Genomic DNA, 15,964 nt, shown 5'->3' with positions numbered 1-15,964 from the left:
GAATCCTGTGTGAAAAATAAACCCCAAAATGTTTTTCCCTCCCGCGCTCTCCAGCGTGCCTTCGCCCCTCTTGGCTTGCCATCCCTCTCTCCATTCCCTTGCGGGTGTGCTGACAACCCTGTGGATGTTAAGGCTAGTGTCCCTATGCCGAGGAGCTGTGATTAACAGCCGTGGGAGTTCATGAGACCCAAGATATCATGGCTTGGCCAATTGATGTTTTCTTTGTCCCCTCTACTTATTGTCTTGCGTCTTCTTTTCTTGCCCCTTTGCTTTCGATGGTCTCCCATCCCTCAGAAGGATGCTGTTGCTCCCTCTCCAGCAGGTGAATGCTGTTTGGGTCCAGAGAGTAGTTCAGACATGTAGAGAACATGGTATTAATTTTGGAGGCAGAATTAGACCTATAACATATAACTCAGCCCCATACAGATGTCTACCACAGGCCATCTGCAATGCTTCAGTCTCAGAGCACAGGCTCTGCACTGGAGGAGCTACACCCACATAGGGCTCTGTGATGGACAATACAGGCTTCTCCTCGTCTGCTTCCATCTTCCTTATTTATTTATTTATGTGCAGATGGAAAATCTTTGACACAAATTGGCACTCCTTAGATTCTGTTCCTCTGGAAAGCTCCTGCAGTTCTTAAAAGCTTCTCCTCCATTTGGTCAGCCCTGCAGGCATTCAGTGTGCACTTCATAAGTCATTTCTCTAGTCATTGCCTCAGTATTTGTGTCAAGTCTTCTTGGATCTTTATTTATAATTTGGCGTGGGTTTGTTCTGAGGGCTCAGCACACTTGCTGTTTTGTGTGAACTAGGACATCTTGCTCTCAGACTTTTAGATGGGACAGCAGGTTACTCCAAGCTGAGTTTCATCATGCTCATGTTGCATGTGAAGTGCTGGGGCTGCCGTTGCTCCTTTGCTGTTGCTATTTTTTTTTCAGGAAGTAGGGATCCGGATATCCTGCAATGCTGAGTGCTTCCCTGCGGCAGTGCTCTGCCCTGCACCTCGGTGGCAGAGCTGCCACCAGGAGATTACATCTCCGTGACGGGTGCCTCTCATGCTCTTCCATTTTCTCTGCCCACTCGCTGCTTCTCAGACCCTTACTTTCCCTAACAGAGGAGGCACACTGGGCCCTCTGCCTGTGGTGGAGATGTGGAAGGAAAGTGCCTCCTGGTCTCTCTCCTGGTGAAGGCCATGGAGCCCACCCTGGCCTTGCAAAGAAGGGGTTTTCACACCACCATCAACTAGGCTGCAAGATGGCTAAAAGTCTACAGGGATTCAAAGACTGCTGGAACAAGGTGCATGGTTGCACCTCTCATGCTTTTCTCATGCATCTGCTCTTGGCCATTGCTGGAGATAGGAAAGGCCTCAAATGGCCCTCTGGCATGACATGGAGCTGTTACTGTTGAGCAATCACAGGGGCTCATCTGATAGGGCCAGGCAACAAGGTCTAAGAGAAGAATAAACATTTCTCAAGGCTGAAAGAGGGATTGGAGAGGCAGCTTGGGCCTGCCAAAACCTCACCTCCAGGTGGCACGTGAGAATGGGCACCCGTCCCATATGATCAGTGTTGCTGGAGCAGGGCCATGTGTCTGGAACAGGGCTGTGGCTGTCATGGGCAGCCAGGGAGCACTCCTCCTTTGCCATCAGACCACTAGAATAAATAAAACAGCTCCATTTATGCTGGATGAAATCAAGTCCTCTGGATTGTGGCCTAAACACGGTCAACAGCTCCTCTGGGCCCTCGAGCTGCCAATAGCTTGCACCTCCTAGCGAGTCTGTCCTTGGGAAGGAGCCATTAGAGGCTAAGGAAATTTTGCAGATCTCCATCCTTCAAGAAGTGGGAAATCATCAGTGATAGGACTTGCAGCACCTCTTGTGCCAAGGAACAGGGTATGCAGGAAACTCACTGAATGGAAACCAGCTCTCAGTGCACTGCCCCAGGCCATGCCCTCCTGCAGCATGGCTATCGATAGCGCTGCCAGAACTCCTCCAGGACACGACAGGGACTGGGTTTCCCTTCTGCTTAGAAATGTTGGTGATTAGATTGCACTAGGGTGAGGGGCCATCAGCGAGTTAATGAGGCTTTCTAGACCCCTCTGGTAGTTACAGGCTTGTGTTGCATTTGTTGTGCCAGGACCTGTGTGCCAGCAAAGCTCACCAAGAAAAAAAATCATGATTAACAAGGGCCTGAAGCATCAGTTTGATAAAGCTCACATCCCCGCTGCCACCTTCTCTTGTAACACAAACACAGAACTTGAGACTTCTTGTTTGGATGGCCAAAAAGGCTAAAAAATGCAGTTACCTGTTTGTGTGCACATGCACACAAAATATCTCACATTCCTTCTTCAATCACTGTAGGTAGTTCATCACCATCAGTCTTTGTGACCAAAGCTGCGTTGCTCAGCAGTGCTCCACCACCAGCTCTTGATAGTGCTTGGCCTGGGGGTCAGTGCTGCTGGGAAGAGGCTGGGGCTGCCAAGTTTGTGGCCACTGCTGCCCTCATCCTTGCACCCTCCAGTTTCTTTCCAGGAGGTGGTCCCGGTGCCTGGCCTCACCTCCTGGTTTCTGTCCTCTCACCTTTTTTGTCCCCTTGTTGCCAATATAGCACAAGAGTGCGCTGAAACCCAGGTTGGCAATTGCAAAACTGTTTTGAGTGTTTATGGCTTTATCCTATAATCTCTGTTTAAATGGGAATTCCTTAAGCTAAAGTTTCAGACTGAGGGCTTGAGGAGATGACCTGAAATCTGAGTGAGAATATGTTGAGTCATTTCTGAGTGCTGTGAGCATAAATATATGTTCCAATTCTGAAAGTGTAACGTTTATCAGCTGTACAATAATGCACAGCCAGCCTCATTTTGCAGGATCAGGCTTCCAACATTCACAGACCTCAGCAATAAATGGAGCAAGGTCATTGCTAAGCTGAAAAATAAGTGCTTTTGAAGCATTTCCTCTCAGGACAAGCCCTAGTCTTTTCTTCCAACTTCCAACACCTTCCTTTCCACTCAGAGCAAGTTTGTAGCATTTCTCAGATACGGAAACTTTCTCGTTCTCTGCTGTCAAAAGTTTTCAGCCCTCCTTTTTTGTCTCCCTTTAATCTTCCTCGGCATGCCATGGTGCATTCATTTGCCTTTCGCTGGGCTCACCTTTTCTTGCACTTCCCTCTCCTAATGCTGTCCACATGGTTCCCATTTAACCAAGGTGAGAGCCAGTGGGCATATCCCATATGTGACTGGAGAGGTTGTGGTTCTCAGGTGGAGCTACTCAATTAGAGATTTCCATGCAATTTTAGGGAATATATTTTAATAAGTTGATTTTATTATTTTCCATGTATTTATTTTTTCAACTGAGATTATGCAATATTCAGAAAGATAACGGTTTACTTAACCAGTGACATAGTTACACTTAAACCCTGAGAAATTTTGCTTCTTTAGATCAACCTTTATCCCCAAGAATTGTCTCTAAGTGCCTTCTCATCTGGCTGGGGGCAGAATCCCTTTCAGAGGCTTAGCGGTGGTTATTTGTTTAGTTGAGAAAGTTTAAAAATCTGACAAGTACATTGCAAAAATCTCAGATCCCTCTCCCAGAAGGCAAGCCAATGATACCATTAGCTTAATCCAGCACCTCATATACTCAATTTTAATATGACTCTAGCTCCAGAATATGATGTATTTTCAGTTGGAGGATTTGTGTTGCAGTAGTAAGGGAGGAGGAGGAGGAGGGAGGGCAGTGCTGTAGGTCACTCAGCAGTTGGGTACACAGGCGTGGTAGGAAACATGCAGAGGGTCTCTCTGGAAAAGAGCTAACATAAGTTCTGACATCTAAATCCATTCATTGATTGCAGTAACTCATGGCAGAGCCTTTTGCTGTGTGTTCAGCTGAGCCCCAAGTACCACAGGTGAGCTGTGCTCCCGTCTGCCTGTTCTTCCTGCGTGGCTCCCTGAGTTTTTGACAACCACCTCTAGCCACAATGCTTATACAATTAATGGATGGTGTCTGGAGCTACCGTCCTGGCAGGCTGCTCAAGCACCCCTCTCCATCTCCACAGAGACTGGGGATGTGCTAACTAGTGCAGAGGAGTGGTGCTGGCAGCAGTTGCTGTTGTGAAATGTAGCATTCAGCCCATCCAAGTCCACGTCTTTGTAGCATCGATCTTCAGGGCTGGCTGGCTTTGGCTTGCCCTCCCGGGAGATGGAGAGACATAGACCCCTACAGAGTTCACCCAAGACACTTTGGGTGCTTGCTTCACCAGGAGTCATGCCTGTTCTTCCCTGTTCACCTTAAAAGGGTGAAGAGAAACAGCTCAGCTGACGACATATCCATTGCAGTAAAACTGGAAGAGATGCATTCCTCCTGAAATGCTGGCAACCAGCGAGAGGAAGCAGAGGGTATCAGGGAATGCATCTGTGACCAAAGGAGTAAAGCAATCAGTAAACTTCAAGTGTATCAGGAGTAAAGTCATTTCAGTAAAGGGCTAAGAAGGGCAGTATTTATTGCAAGAGGGAGTGCTGATAATGGCAACATTCTCAGTGAAAATGCAGAAAAAATATGTATTGAATAAATATGAAACTTCTGTGTTTGGCAAAACAATCTCACACAGACTTTATAGTGATAACTGAGCACTTTGTGGTTTAGTTTCCTAAGTCGTATTTCATCTGTTCCTTCCCTCTTCAGATCTGCTTCTGTTTCACAATTAAAATTAAGGTGATTAACAACCACGTCCCAGTAATTTTTTTCTATGAAAAGCAAAGCAAAGATCTTTCTATATGTCAATACATAGTTTACTATTTTGCTTTGAGTTATGGGTTGATATTTTCCTTTTTCTTCCTCTTATTTGTATTTCCAGGGTATTTTCTTGCTGCTCTTTGTGCTGCTCTCTCCCCTGGACCCAGAGCACAGCTGTTGCCTCTCCATGTCTCACTGGTTGGGAAATGCTGTCTTAAACTCCCTTCCCCAGAGATCCTCTTGACCTGTGCCCTGAATTTGTTCAAATTTGTTGATTTTGTTTTTTTGTGTGTGTGTGTTTTTTTTTTTAATACATTATCTTTAATCCATTCTTCTTGTTCCTTCACCGTCTTAAATTGCAGAGCTTTGTGGTTTTGTAGGCACTTTCACTCAAATTTGCTTCCAGTTTTGGACTATTAATCAACTCTCTGTCTGCCTCTCTGTTCCTGGGGACATGCAAAGAGTCTGCTTCTCACCTCTGCTTGAAGCCCAACGTATTCTTCGTACACACACAAAACAAACAAACAAAACCAACCAAACAAAAACACCCAACAACCTCCTGTTCTGTTCTTCTGTTTCCCCTGCAAGTTATATCTTCTTATACCAATATTCCCCTTCAATGTGTTTCCATGTAGTATGGGTGAGGATAAAGGCTGTAGTTGTGTATGAGGGTTTTAAGCCTTCCTGTTTATTCCTCCTTCTCCTGGTTTTTATGTATAGACATAAACTGTGATCAAAAGGCTGTCCTGGTATTCTTACGCTGAATTTTTCTCTGATCCGAAGGCAATTTCCCTTTCCCCCTACCTGTACCCCAAGCCTTGGTTTTAGGGCACCCAGCAGCTTTTGCGAGTGGCTCCCCTCAGACCTAGTTTCATTCAGTGCCCTCTCCCTCCTCACACAGACATTACTTTTTTGCAGCATACTCTCTGTCCTCCCTAAGCACACCAATATTGTTTCATGCAATCCTAGATGTCGCGCACAGTGGTGGTTTGTTCATGTAATGTGCTAGGACTTGTAGGACAGCAAATAGCCATGGAATTGGTTGGAAGTTTGGAGAACCTGCTGTACTGTGAAGATACAGAAGAGCTGCAAAAAATACTGCTTAATGAAAACATAATTAGGTGTGGCTTGCTCTTAAAGTTGAGCTATCCCAAACAAACTAAATCCCGTAGTACATGTAGCAAGATCCAGTCACTAGGATCAAGACAGGTAAGTCTGGACTAGAAGCCAGGTACTTGATCATGGACATCAAGAAATAATTGCAACATGTTTATGGGGATCGGCCCATTTCCCTAGAACAGATTTCAAGCCTGTATGGATACTTTTATGAAAGCTCAGTTCCGGGTTTGACTTCTGCACTACTTGCGTGCTCCCCGGGCTGCCTTGAGCAGGGCGTCAGGCTCGTGACACCGGTCTTTTCCGGCCTTCCGTCTGTGCCTCAAAAATCGGGTTCAGGCTCCACCCTGTGTGCTCTGGTACAATATTCCCCAAAGATCAGCTGGGGAGAGCTCCTGCCAAGCCGGGTCCCTCCAGCTGAGCCGTATCTGCTGAGCCCAGCCGCGGCGCGGAGCGGAGGAGCAGGAAGAGCCGGGGCCAGTTCCTTCAAATATTTTACAGATTAAGACCGGGGTCTGGGATCTGTGGGAAGGCAGAGGAGTTCACAGACCCCAGCGGGTTATGGTCCTCGCCGCAGTGCTGGCGGCCCGCGCCAATAATTTCTGTCTTCCCCATCCATCCAGCTTGGTTGTTCGCTATCGTGTTCAAATGCAATGACACTTCGTAATGTGGACAAGCCCTCTGACATTATTTTAGTGCAGCTGGAGGCATCTACTTTAGCCTTGAAAATGCCTCTCTCTTGGCAGCGCTTTGTGTTTATTATAATGCTGTCTGTAATGTGCAAAAGTACATTTCTTTTTTAACTTCCTTCTTTATGTACTAAAGAGTGTGGTTTTAATTAAGGATTTCAGATTGAAACATTTCCGGTTTTATGCGTTGTTTTTTGGTGGGGTGGTGTGGTGTTTTTTTGTGTGGATTTCTTTTTCTTTTTTTTTTTTTTTTTTTTTTTTCAGGACAGTTTTCAGTTAGAATGTTTTAGAGTTTTGAAAAATACCAGATGCCCAGCTCACAAAGTACGCGAAGAGCCCCAGTCACTCCCTCTTCCTCCCGGGGAAATCAGCTGCTCCGCTGGGCTGGAGCGGCCGGGGAAGGCGGATGGGATGGCAAGAAGGGGGTCGGCAGGCAGGAGATGGGCCAGGACCAGGACTGGCCGTTAGCAGAGGTGCCCCATGCCTCAGGCTCCGTACACAATAGGAAACAGTGATTCAGACCCATAAAGTGTGAAACAACCTGATTTTTCTGAATTCTGTTTTTTCCCCCTGCATACATGGGGATGGTGAGGGGAGCTGGGCAGACGCAGCTCCCCTGCGAAGGGCAGAGCATCTCTGCTCGCCGCCTGCCCCTACCATCCAGGCAGCCCACGGGGATGCAAGGCCAACACAAACAACCTGTACAACAACACAATTTAAAAAAAAAAAAAAAAAAAAAAAAAAAAAGCCAGGTTTCAGCCCTCCTGGTGGTAGAAGAGCTTAAGGATGTCCTACAGCGCTCCCAGAATTTTAGAAAACAGCAGGCAGAGAAAATTCTGTTCAAAGCAGGGTGCTTGAGTCAGTCCCATGATTTGGGGGAATTTGACTCATGATTTTTCCATGTCAGGACTTGGCAGCACTGAAATCCTCGGTTTGAATTTGTTCCCAATGTGGTAGCTAAAGATTCCTAATGTGGCTGTCGAGCCCCACTCTCCCCGGCCGCGGGACGAGATGTAGGGAGCTGTGTGTGGCGCTGCACCGTGGCAGCTCTGCGGATGCTGCTGGGTGGATCTGGCTCACGTCCCTGCTCGAGGCTATTCCAAAGCAAGCTGTGCATCTGCCACATGACAGCGGATCAGGCAGCGAAGCAAGAGCATTATATTGGAGCTGCCAGCCTGGTTTACAGGAATGCGTGGTCTGGATGCACAGCTTGCCCAGGTTAGGCGTTTTGCTGGGATTAAATGAACGCTAAAAACACATTTGATACCTGGGATCAAGTGTACCTGGGATGTTGATCAGCCCATGCTGCAGCTCACTTTTTAGAAGAAAGTGCTGAAAACATCCATCCTCTTGATACAGTGATAGCACTTAAGGCACTGTCAAGAAAAATTATTTGTAAAGAAAACCTCAGCCTTGCAATGATGGCACCTCAGTATGATGATGTAGGTGCACCTTGGCTGAGCAGCTTTGTGCAGGGAAATAGGTTCCCTTCATGGTTTCAATACCCAGCATCACAGCAGGAGGAGATGATCATGGGGACAGGCACAATGCTTGTCCCTGTGTCTTGTCCACAGCAGACAGGGACAGTGGCCGTATCACCTCTCCTCCCTGGCAGTGCAGACATGGCTCTTGTCTGCACCTGAGAACAGCTTTAAGCCATATAACTCACCACCTCTCCACTCTGTGTAATTCTCTGCAGTTTCCCAGCTACCCCAAAGCCCCCATTGATCCCCCCTGTGTCACCTACAGCCCCGCGAGGTGGCAGGGAGGGCACTTGCTCCTCCCGTCAGCCCTCCCCGTCCATCCCCAGCTGCCTGCCTATTTGGGAGCTCACTGAGTGCTTGAAGAGCTGACCACTTCTTGCCTATTTGGGAATGCTTTTAAATTGTTCCAGAAACTGCTGTTTGTTGATAAATTGGGGTGATCGTGGAGAAGTGTTTTAGCTAAACTGTGTAAAAGAAGGAATGAGCTGCAGCGCAGCACTGCCAGCTGTCATTGGATTTAGAAACACACATCATAGATTTTGCTGCTTTTCAGACAGCTGCGCTTATAGCTGCTCTTATAGCCATATAAAACAGTCATTCTGTCAGCAAACGTTCTGGCAGCCGAGCTGGGTTTTATCTGCACTTGTGTTCCCAGCACCGGCGCCTTCGCTCGCCCCGTGTCCGTAGGTGAAGCCAGGGGAAGGAGGCTGTGTCCCGCGGGCTGTGACTGCTCCCAGCACCTGCAGGGCAGCTTCATGCAGGCTAAGAGAAAAACACTGCCTGTGCAGGGGGGTGGCACTGGTAGCACTTGTCTTCTGCTCCCTTGGTCATTAGGAAGGGGCGGTTGCTGTTCTTACAGGGTGTTTTGGGGTGCTTTACCCCAAATCTGTAGCTGATGCTCACAATACTGTTTAGCTGGAGGTCAGACTTACAGACCCCATCTTGTTATAGCAGCGCTCACAGAGATCAGCCCTCTGTGGTCCATCCCATTCGGACTTTGGAGCTCTAGCTGAGTCCCAGGGACCAGAGTTGGTTTTCAGGAATTTCTTCAGGGGAGAGGAGGTTGCACTGGAATGTCAAATTTGACATTTTTAACAGGAACAATATTGTTTTGTGTAAAACCCTTGTTGAGGAAGGGCTTCCTGTATAACAGACCAGCTTTAAATGCCCACTCAAATTGGTGCTCGTATATTTTACATAAATTTTATTAGTTTTCCTTTATATGGAGTTGAATGACCTCAAGCAAAATATCCTAACTACATAAGGAAGCAACTCCACAAGTGAGCCTTGAGAGTGTATTCTCATTGCACACAGTGTTTCACACCAGTGCCTTGTGCAAGCAGTGTCAGAAATAAGTGCAAGGCAGGTTGGTGCTGCCTCTTGGTGGGATGAGCTGCCTCCTGCAGCAGCCCCAGGGAGGCCCAGTGCCAGCACTGTAGGGGATGCTGAAAATCTGTGCCCTTGTCTTCTCTGGAGCAGTTTCCATGGCTAAAGCTCAGCGATTTGAGGTGGTGCATGTGAGCAGGTGGTGATCACGGCCTCGTTTTCTCTTGCTCTGTTCTTCTGCTCTGTTCAGACCTGTAGCCCTCTTGCTGCCCACCTCTAATTCTCTCTGAAAATTCTGAAGATGCTGGATTTCATCCTGATCAAAAAGGGAAAATGTCTTAAATCTCCAAGTTATGCAGCACAGGATAACAGCTTTCCTAGCTGTAATGTGATCTTGGTTCCTGCCCAGGCACCAGGCTGGAACAGAGGGTTTGGAAATTGCCCCTCTGGCCATTATCTGAGCTTTACAGCACTTAGATTGAACCCAGATCCCACATCCCTTCTGAAGCTCCATGTCAGTATACACTTGTTCCTAGAAACCATTACTGTCCTGTGAGCTCTTTACCATGTGAGGATGGAAAACAGAGCTATTCTGCTCATTTCAGCTCCTTTTCGCATGAAGGCAGAGCTAAGGGTTCATTCCTTTTTCTCACCATCCAAGGATTAAGCCCAATCCTAACTGTTATCCGACCTCGATACCATTTACACACTGAACCCGATGCCTATGGCTTTTATCTGAGCCCTTACAGCATTTGGAAGCAGGCCATGCCCCTTGTCTGGTATCAAAAGCATTATATTAATTTGGGATTCATTCCACAAAATGAGGCTGTCAGCCAGACTCCTTAGCAATTGGATATTGAACCCAGACCTCGTGGTTGTCTTCCAAGTTATATGCCAGCTGGGAACTCAGCCCACAATCCATGGCTGCCAGCCAAGCTCCTTATTGGTGAGAGATTGACACCAAGCCCCCAGACTGCTATTTCTGTACGGCGCTGTTATGGACTAAACCTAGCTCACGTGGTCAGCATAATCACCTCTGGATTGGCAATGGAATCAAATATCTAGTTAAAGACTTGAATGAATATCGAGGGTCAATGTTCGGCTGCTTAAAGACCAGGGATGATGACAACAATTCCCTTGGAACAAAGCCCCCTCGATACTCCGAGGGGAATAGCCCCAGCTCCCCCATCTGTCATCCAGCTGGATGCAAAATCCAGCTTCTCATTAACACACACACAGCATTGCTTTACTGGCGGGCAGCATTAAAGCCAGTCCCTTCAACTTTCAGGTATTCCTCAAACGGGGTTAAAGCAGATCCCCTTTCTGTAGCACCGTGAGGCTCTGCCAAAGCACTTCTGGTGGCTCAGAGCAGACCTCCAACACTGCACCTTGCCTTGGGATGTGCTCCCCACTGCCCTGGGCACAGCACGTCTACTGTATTTGCTCACCAGCAGGGCGATGAAGAAGCCTGGGTGGTGAGATGGGAGCAAGGGGGGGTTCTGCACACCTCCGTCCTCTCTGGGGGACACCAGGAGCTTTGCAAGGTAGAGGGAGCATTTCAGGTGAAATGTCCGTCTGTCTGAGGCGAGCAAACTTTTCCCTCCTGCCAGCAATTTTGCCTGGGAATTCTTGAGCATCTTTACACCGTGTGGTTTTACTGCATAGCAAAACGCTTCAGAAGACTGAATTAAAACCAAACAGCTTCCCAGCTGGGATGGTCATCATTAGAATGCAATTTCCAGCAACTGTGTGGGTTTCTTGGTAGCCTCGAAAGCTTTAAAATTCGCTTTAAGCATCAACTTTGAAAGGATAGTTGAGTATACAGCTTGAATAGAAAAATCTTCCTGTGATTGTGTGGATCAGGCTGGATGTTATGTTGTGTATGGACAGAGTGGGATGAGTCTTTTCCTCTGATCTAGTGGTGGTGATGAAGGATGAAGGCTGCTCTCTGGTGCTCTAACCGTGCACACTGTGAGCAGGGGGGTCTGACTTCCCTGTCCAAAACCTTGCCGTGCCTGGGGATGGGAGCCATGGGAAGATTTCAAGCCAGTTTTGCAGACCTCTCCCATGGGGCTGGTGTTATTCTGATTGCCTGTTACATATCTTCTGATTCATATTTATTCGCTAAGAAAACATCAAGTCCTTGCCACACACATGGTTTTCTGAGGACTTTCAGCCCAAGAGAGCCAGTGCAAATCGGATTCAGCTGGTTATGGTGGCAATTTGTTTGTAAATAAATTTTCCATGTGCCCACTTGTTCCTCTGTCAGTGGGAATACCTTTCTTTTTCCACTCATCGTTCTCCCCAGCTTACTCATCTCCTGTCTGAACACTCTGTCCTGCCCTTTATGCCCCCCTTCCTGCAAAGCTCTCCGTGGGCTTGTTTGCTCTTTGCCAGGTCTTTCCCAACCCCTTCCCTCTGCTATCTCCTGCGGGGTGCTGGAGGGGCAGGGGATGGTGCTGCCTTCGGTGCTGGCACGAGGAGCCGGTTGCAAGGATGCTCCAGGCATTTTCCAGAATTTATGGGTAATGCGGAGCCGAGCACTACCCATGATTAGTTGAAATCGTTATTCCTAGAACTGCATTTCTTTGCTTTATAAACAGAAGGCTTCATCTGTTGCGCATTTGCTCGGTCTCAGCACTCCCGCTTTGCCTTCTCAGCTAACCTGAGGACGCAGGGAGCGCGGGGCGCTGGCACATGCTGCGCTTGTGGAGGCGGTGGGAAAGGAGGGATGGGGCGGATGTGGTGGGATGGAGCGAGAACAGGCTCTCCTCCCCCGTCCTCTGGTTGGCTTCCCAGGGTTATGAAAGCCCCCAGCGTGCCATGCCGTGCCGTGCCGTGCCATGCCATGCTGTGCCCCCCACCCCTCCGCCGGGTCTCAGCCTCCCTCTCATGCACACGAATTTCCACTTCTGCTGAGCCCTGCCAAAGCAGAATTCCTGTCGTGGAATAAAAAATGTGGAAGACTTTCAAACCCAGAGATTATTGAACTGTCCCTCTTACCAAATGGCAGTCAAGGCTGTGTTCTCTATCAAGTCTCCAGCATAATGTTTAATTCAGTAACTGAGACTGGAAACGCTTTCCAATTATTTTAAGCTGCCAGAGATGTTTTAATATGCCTCAGATTTTGTGCTGGCATGCCGCAGAGTTAAGTGCCATCCATCCTTCAGAGAACTTTAAAATTTAGCCCAGTATAAAAAGGAGAAAAAAGGGAAACGATCTCATAGGACGTACTTGCCCCATGAGCCCCACCACCATTTGTGGCCTCACAGACACCACCTCCTGCATTTGTTCCCCTCTGAGCAGGGCGAGAGGTCCAGGCAAAGAGCCAGGATCTCCAATTCCTGTGCATGGCTTCAGCTGAGGGCAGCACTGAGAGCAGATCTTCACTCATTGCCAGCCAGCCCCATGCCTTGTGGGCTGGCATTCACTCTCTAGATGTGTCCAGGCCTCTGCAACCAAAGATGCAAAGGGTCAGCAAGGCCCAAATAGCTTTTGAATTCCCTTTGTGCTCATGCCATGAGGTGCAAAGCTTCTCTCTGCTTGCTCCTGCTGCGTGCTGCTCAGTATAGCATCACGACAGCTAACTGGGACCACTGCCTTGGTTTGCAGGTCTACACACTCAGAGGTGGGTGTTTTAGTGCTTTTTTCTTATCCTGCTGTGTACAGGTTTCTTTACTTTTTTTTTCCTTATTCCCTCTGAGCGTGTGCACGTGCACCAGGCGGAGGGGGAGAAGGGGCAGCGAGAGCGTCGTATAAATCCAGTTCTGCTCTATTAAGATTCATTCTGGTACAACAATGGCTTTCTCTATTGAAAAGCTTTGTGAAAGCCTTGCCTAATGATCTGTTAGCTGGGGAAAGGTTAAATTCCTGGAAGATTTTCTGTGTTTGATGAAGAAAAAATGGTGCAATTATCCAGAATTCAAAGTGAGTTTTAGCCAGCTGTTAATAATACTGTGATTCTTCGTGTTCTCATTACTCAGAAGTAACGTGGCCATCCCTAGTCATGGCAGTAAAATATTTATAGCCATTTCTTTTGGCCCTGTTTGTACTTACGGAGGGCTGGACATCACTCAAGGTCTACTAAATATGCTTCTGGTTGTGCTTTAGCCACCCATGACAGAGCTCTTCCCACCTAACTGCAGCTGAAAGTGATGGAGATGTAGAGTGGGGCGGCCAGCTGAGGTGGGACCGAAGGGCCCTTGGGCCACCTAATGGCTGGGCACCCTGTGCCAGCAGGGCATTGAGGCTCTGCCCGAGCCTCCAAAGGGGCTGGTGCTTCCCCATCTCCTCCATCGCATGGCAGCCATCCAGGATAAAGGAGATAAGTAGGCTTGAGACCTGTCTGATGGCTCAAATAGGACTCAGAGGTGTCTGACAGTGTTTCCAGCTCTGCATGGCCTCGCTGTGCTCTGCAGGTTGGTGCGTGCTGGGAGAGCAGCCCCAGGACTGCTGCGTGTTTCCCCCAGCTCTCTGCCCTTCTCCATGGAGGTTTCCAGCCTGGAAAGTCATGGCAGAGGATGAAACGCACGTGGCATCTCTGTGTGCCGGCACACAGAAACGAAACAAGTGTCATGGGGAAAATATCATTTCACAGTGGCAGGGCCTGGCCTGGGTTAAACCGATGGCTTGTTTCCTCTGGTGGATGCATGGAAAATCAATTCCCAGTCCTCTGCAGAGGCTCCTAACGATGAATAAAATTCCTCCTGTAGCATTTAAGAACGAGGGCTGTTTTGCACGGTGAAAAGATTTCTTTTTTTTATCAGGGGAGCTGCAGGTGACACCTTTTGGCTGTCCTTGTGTTGCCGTCGAGGTGTCTATCTTATCCTCTCCATAGCAATTCCATTTCAAGCACAGCTTTTTGCCTGGAGGTCTGAAGTAAATGAGTATTAAGTAACTGTATCTGTCTCTAATCCACTAAACATCCAGAAAACCAGCTAATATGCCTGAGCCAGCGGGATAAATACATTAGGTTAATCTAACTCAGCTACTTTTCACTCAAACAACCAGTAGCATTTAGGAAAAAAAGGCTGTACGAGGATTATTTATTTTCCACATTTTTCTTTCTTCTTCCCATGCCTTTGCTGTGATCCATTAAACACTAACCACTCGGCTAACTGGTTTCTCTGACCCCCTACAGCACCGCTGGAAAAATCAGTTCATTCTCCTCAGGCCTCGGGGACTGCCCCGCGTTAGCCGAGGCTCTCGGTGGCCAGGAGAGGTGACAGGGTGACGGCAGACGTAGGGCTGCGTGTGCTCATCCTGCCTGGTGCAGGCAGCTCGTGGCTGTCACCGTGTCCCTCGTGCTGTGTCCCAGCAGTGCAGGCTGTTACAGATTGTAGATGTGGCTGTGAGCGGGCTGCCACGCCGGTGGTTCCTCCTGCAGGTCTCCCCCCGTCCTCCCCAGGCTCTGCAGAGGTCTGCTCCAAAAGGGCTGCCAGGCAGGATAAGCAGAGGAGAGGCTGAGCCTCCCTTGCCAGGAGCCGATGAAAAGGGACATTACAAAGTCCCTTGACTCTGGTAACACAGCCCCTAGCTCTGACACGGTGGTGGAGGGCATCCAGGTGTCGTTCAGCCCACGCTGGGAATCATACCCCGGGCTCCAAGGTCAGGTGCATTTCTGTGGTTACAGAAGTCGCGGGGATGGCATCTGACCCTGGCTCAGCCACACAGAAGCCGAGGCCTGACAAACAGCAGGATCATTTGAACCTCCCTGAATCTTGCTTTCCTTTGAACTACAAGCTGTGTTTTGTTTCTTCCCAGCCAGGTCTCTAGACAAACTCTATAACTTTGCTGACTGCTCTGGCCTTCACCTGATCTTTGCGCTGAATGCCCTGCGCCGAAATCCCAACAACTCCTGGAACAGCTCCAACGCGCTCAGCCTGCTCAAGTACAGCGCCAGCAAGAAATACAACATCTCCTGGGAGCTGGGCAACGGTGGGTGTGGGAACAGGGAGCCCCGGGGCGCTGCACGCCACAGCAGAGCCCTGCTCCCTTTGGAAGGGGGTGTTGGCAGGTCCCGGGACACTTGGCCAGTTGGTTCAGAGGGATTTGGAGGTCCCCTCTGTAAGGCAGTGCAGTGCTAGGACAGACCTGGTTTGTGTTAGGACATCAGCTGGAAGTTTTGTTGGGTTGGTATGAATAAAAGAAGTGTTCCTGCTGCCTCAGCTGCTGGGCACAGCTGGTCCTGGGGTGGGCAGAGCAGCAGCTGCATGGGCTCCTATGGCAGCTGCTGTGCTGGGGCACAGGCACCCCATGGGGACAGGGGAGTGACACCAAGGTGCAGGTCCCCACAGCACCCCAGCCGCTCCTGGCTGCTCCTATGTGACAGCTCGTGAGCACTCTCCAGCACTGGGGATGGGAGAGCAGAGCTGGCAAGCCTTGTCTGTCTGTTCTCGTTTGCCCAGAGCCCAACAACTACCGGGCCCTGATCGGCCGCTCAGTGAACGGCAGCCAGCTGGGGAAGGACTACATCCAGCTGAGAAGCCTGCTGCAGCTTATCCGCACTTATTCCAGAGCAAACCTCTACGGGCCAAACATCGGAAGACCCAGAAAGAATGTCATTGGTCTCCTGGAAGGGTAAGTGACATTACTTTGACCCAGAAGGGACCAGAAAACTCTCCTGA

General features: G+C 48.9%; 1 protein-coding gene across 4 annotated transcripts in view; it reads left to right on the top strand.

Moving 5' to 3' along the window:
* Nucleotides 1–15,964, top strand: part of HPSE2 (heparanase 2 (inactive)) — a 108,727-nt gene that overhangs the window by 64,815 nt on the left and 27,948 nt on the right. For all 4 annotated transcript variants that reach the window (XM_035311807.1, XM_035311808.1, XM_035311806.1 and 1 more), the window contains 2 exons: nt 15,102–15,275; nt 15,746–15,917. In XM_035311807.1, the coding sequence (XP_035167698.1) occupies nt 15,102–15,275; nt 15,746–15,917 (346 nt within the window). The remainder of the gene's footprint in view (nt 1–15,101; nt 15,276–15,745; nt 15,918–15,964) is intronic.

This window comes from Oxyura jamaicensis (genome assembly GCF_011077185.1).
Source record: "Oxyura jamaicensis isolate SHBP4307 breed ruddy duck chromosome 6 unlocalized genomic scaffold, BPBGC_Ojam_1.0 oxy6_random_OJ55, whole genome shotgun sequence".
Classification (NCBI taxonomy): Eukaryota; Metazoa; Chordata; class Aves; order Anseriformes; family Anatidae; genus Oxyura; species Oxyura jamaicensis.
Note: the sequence above shows the minus strand (reverse complement) of the source record. Positions and strands in the feature narration are given on the sequence as shown.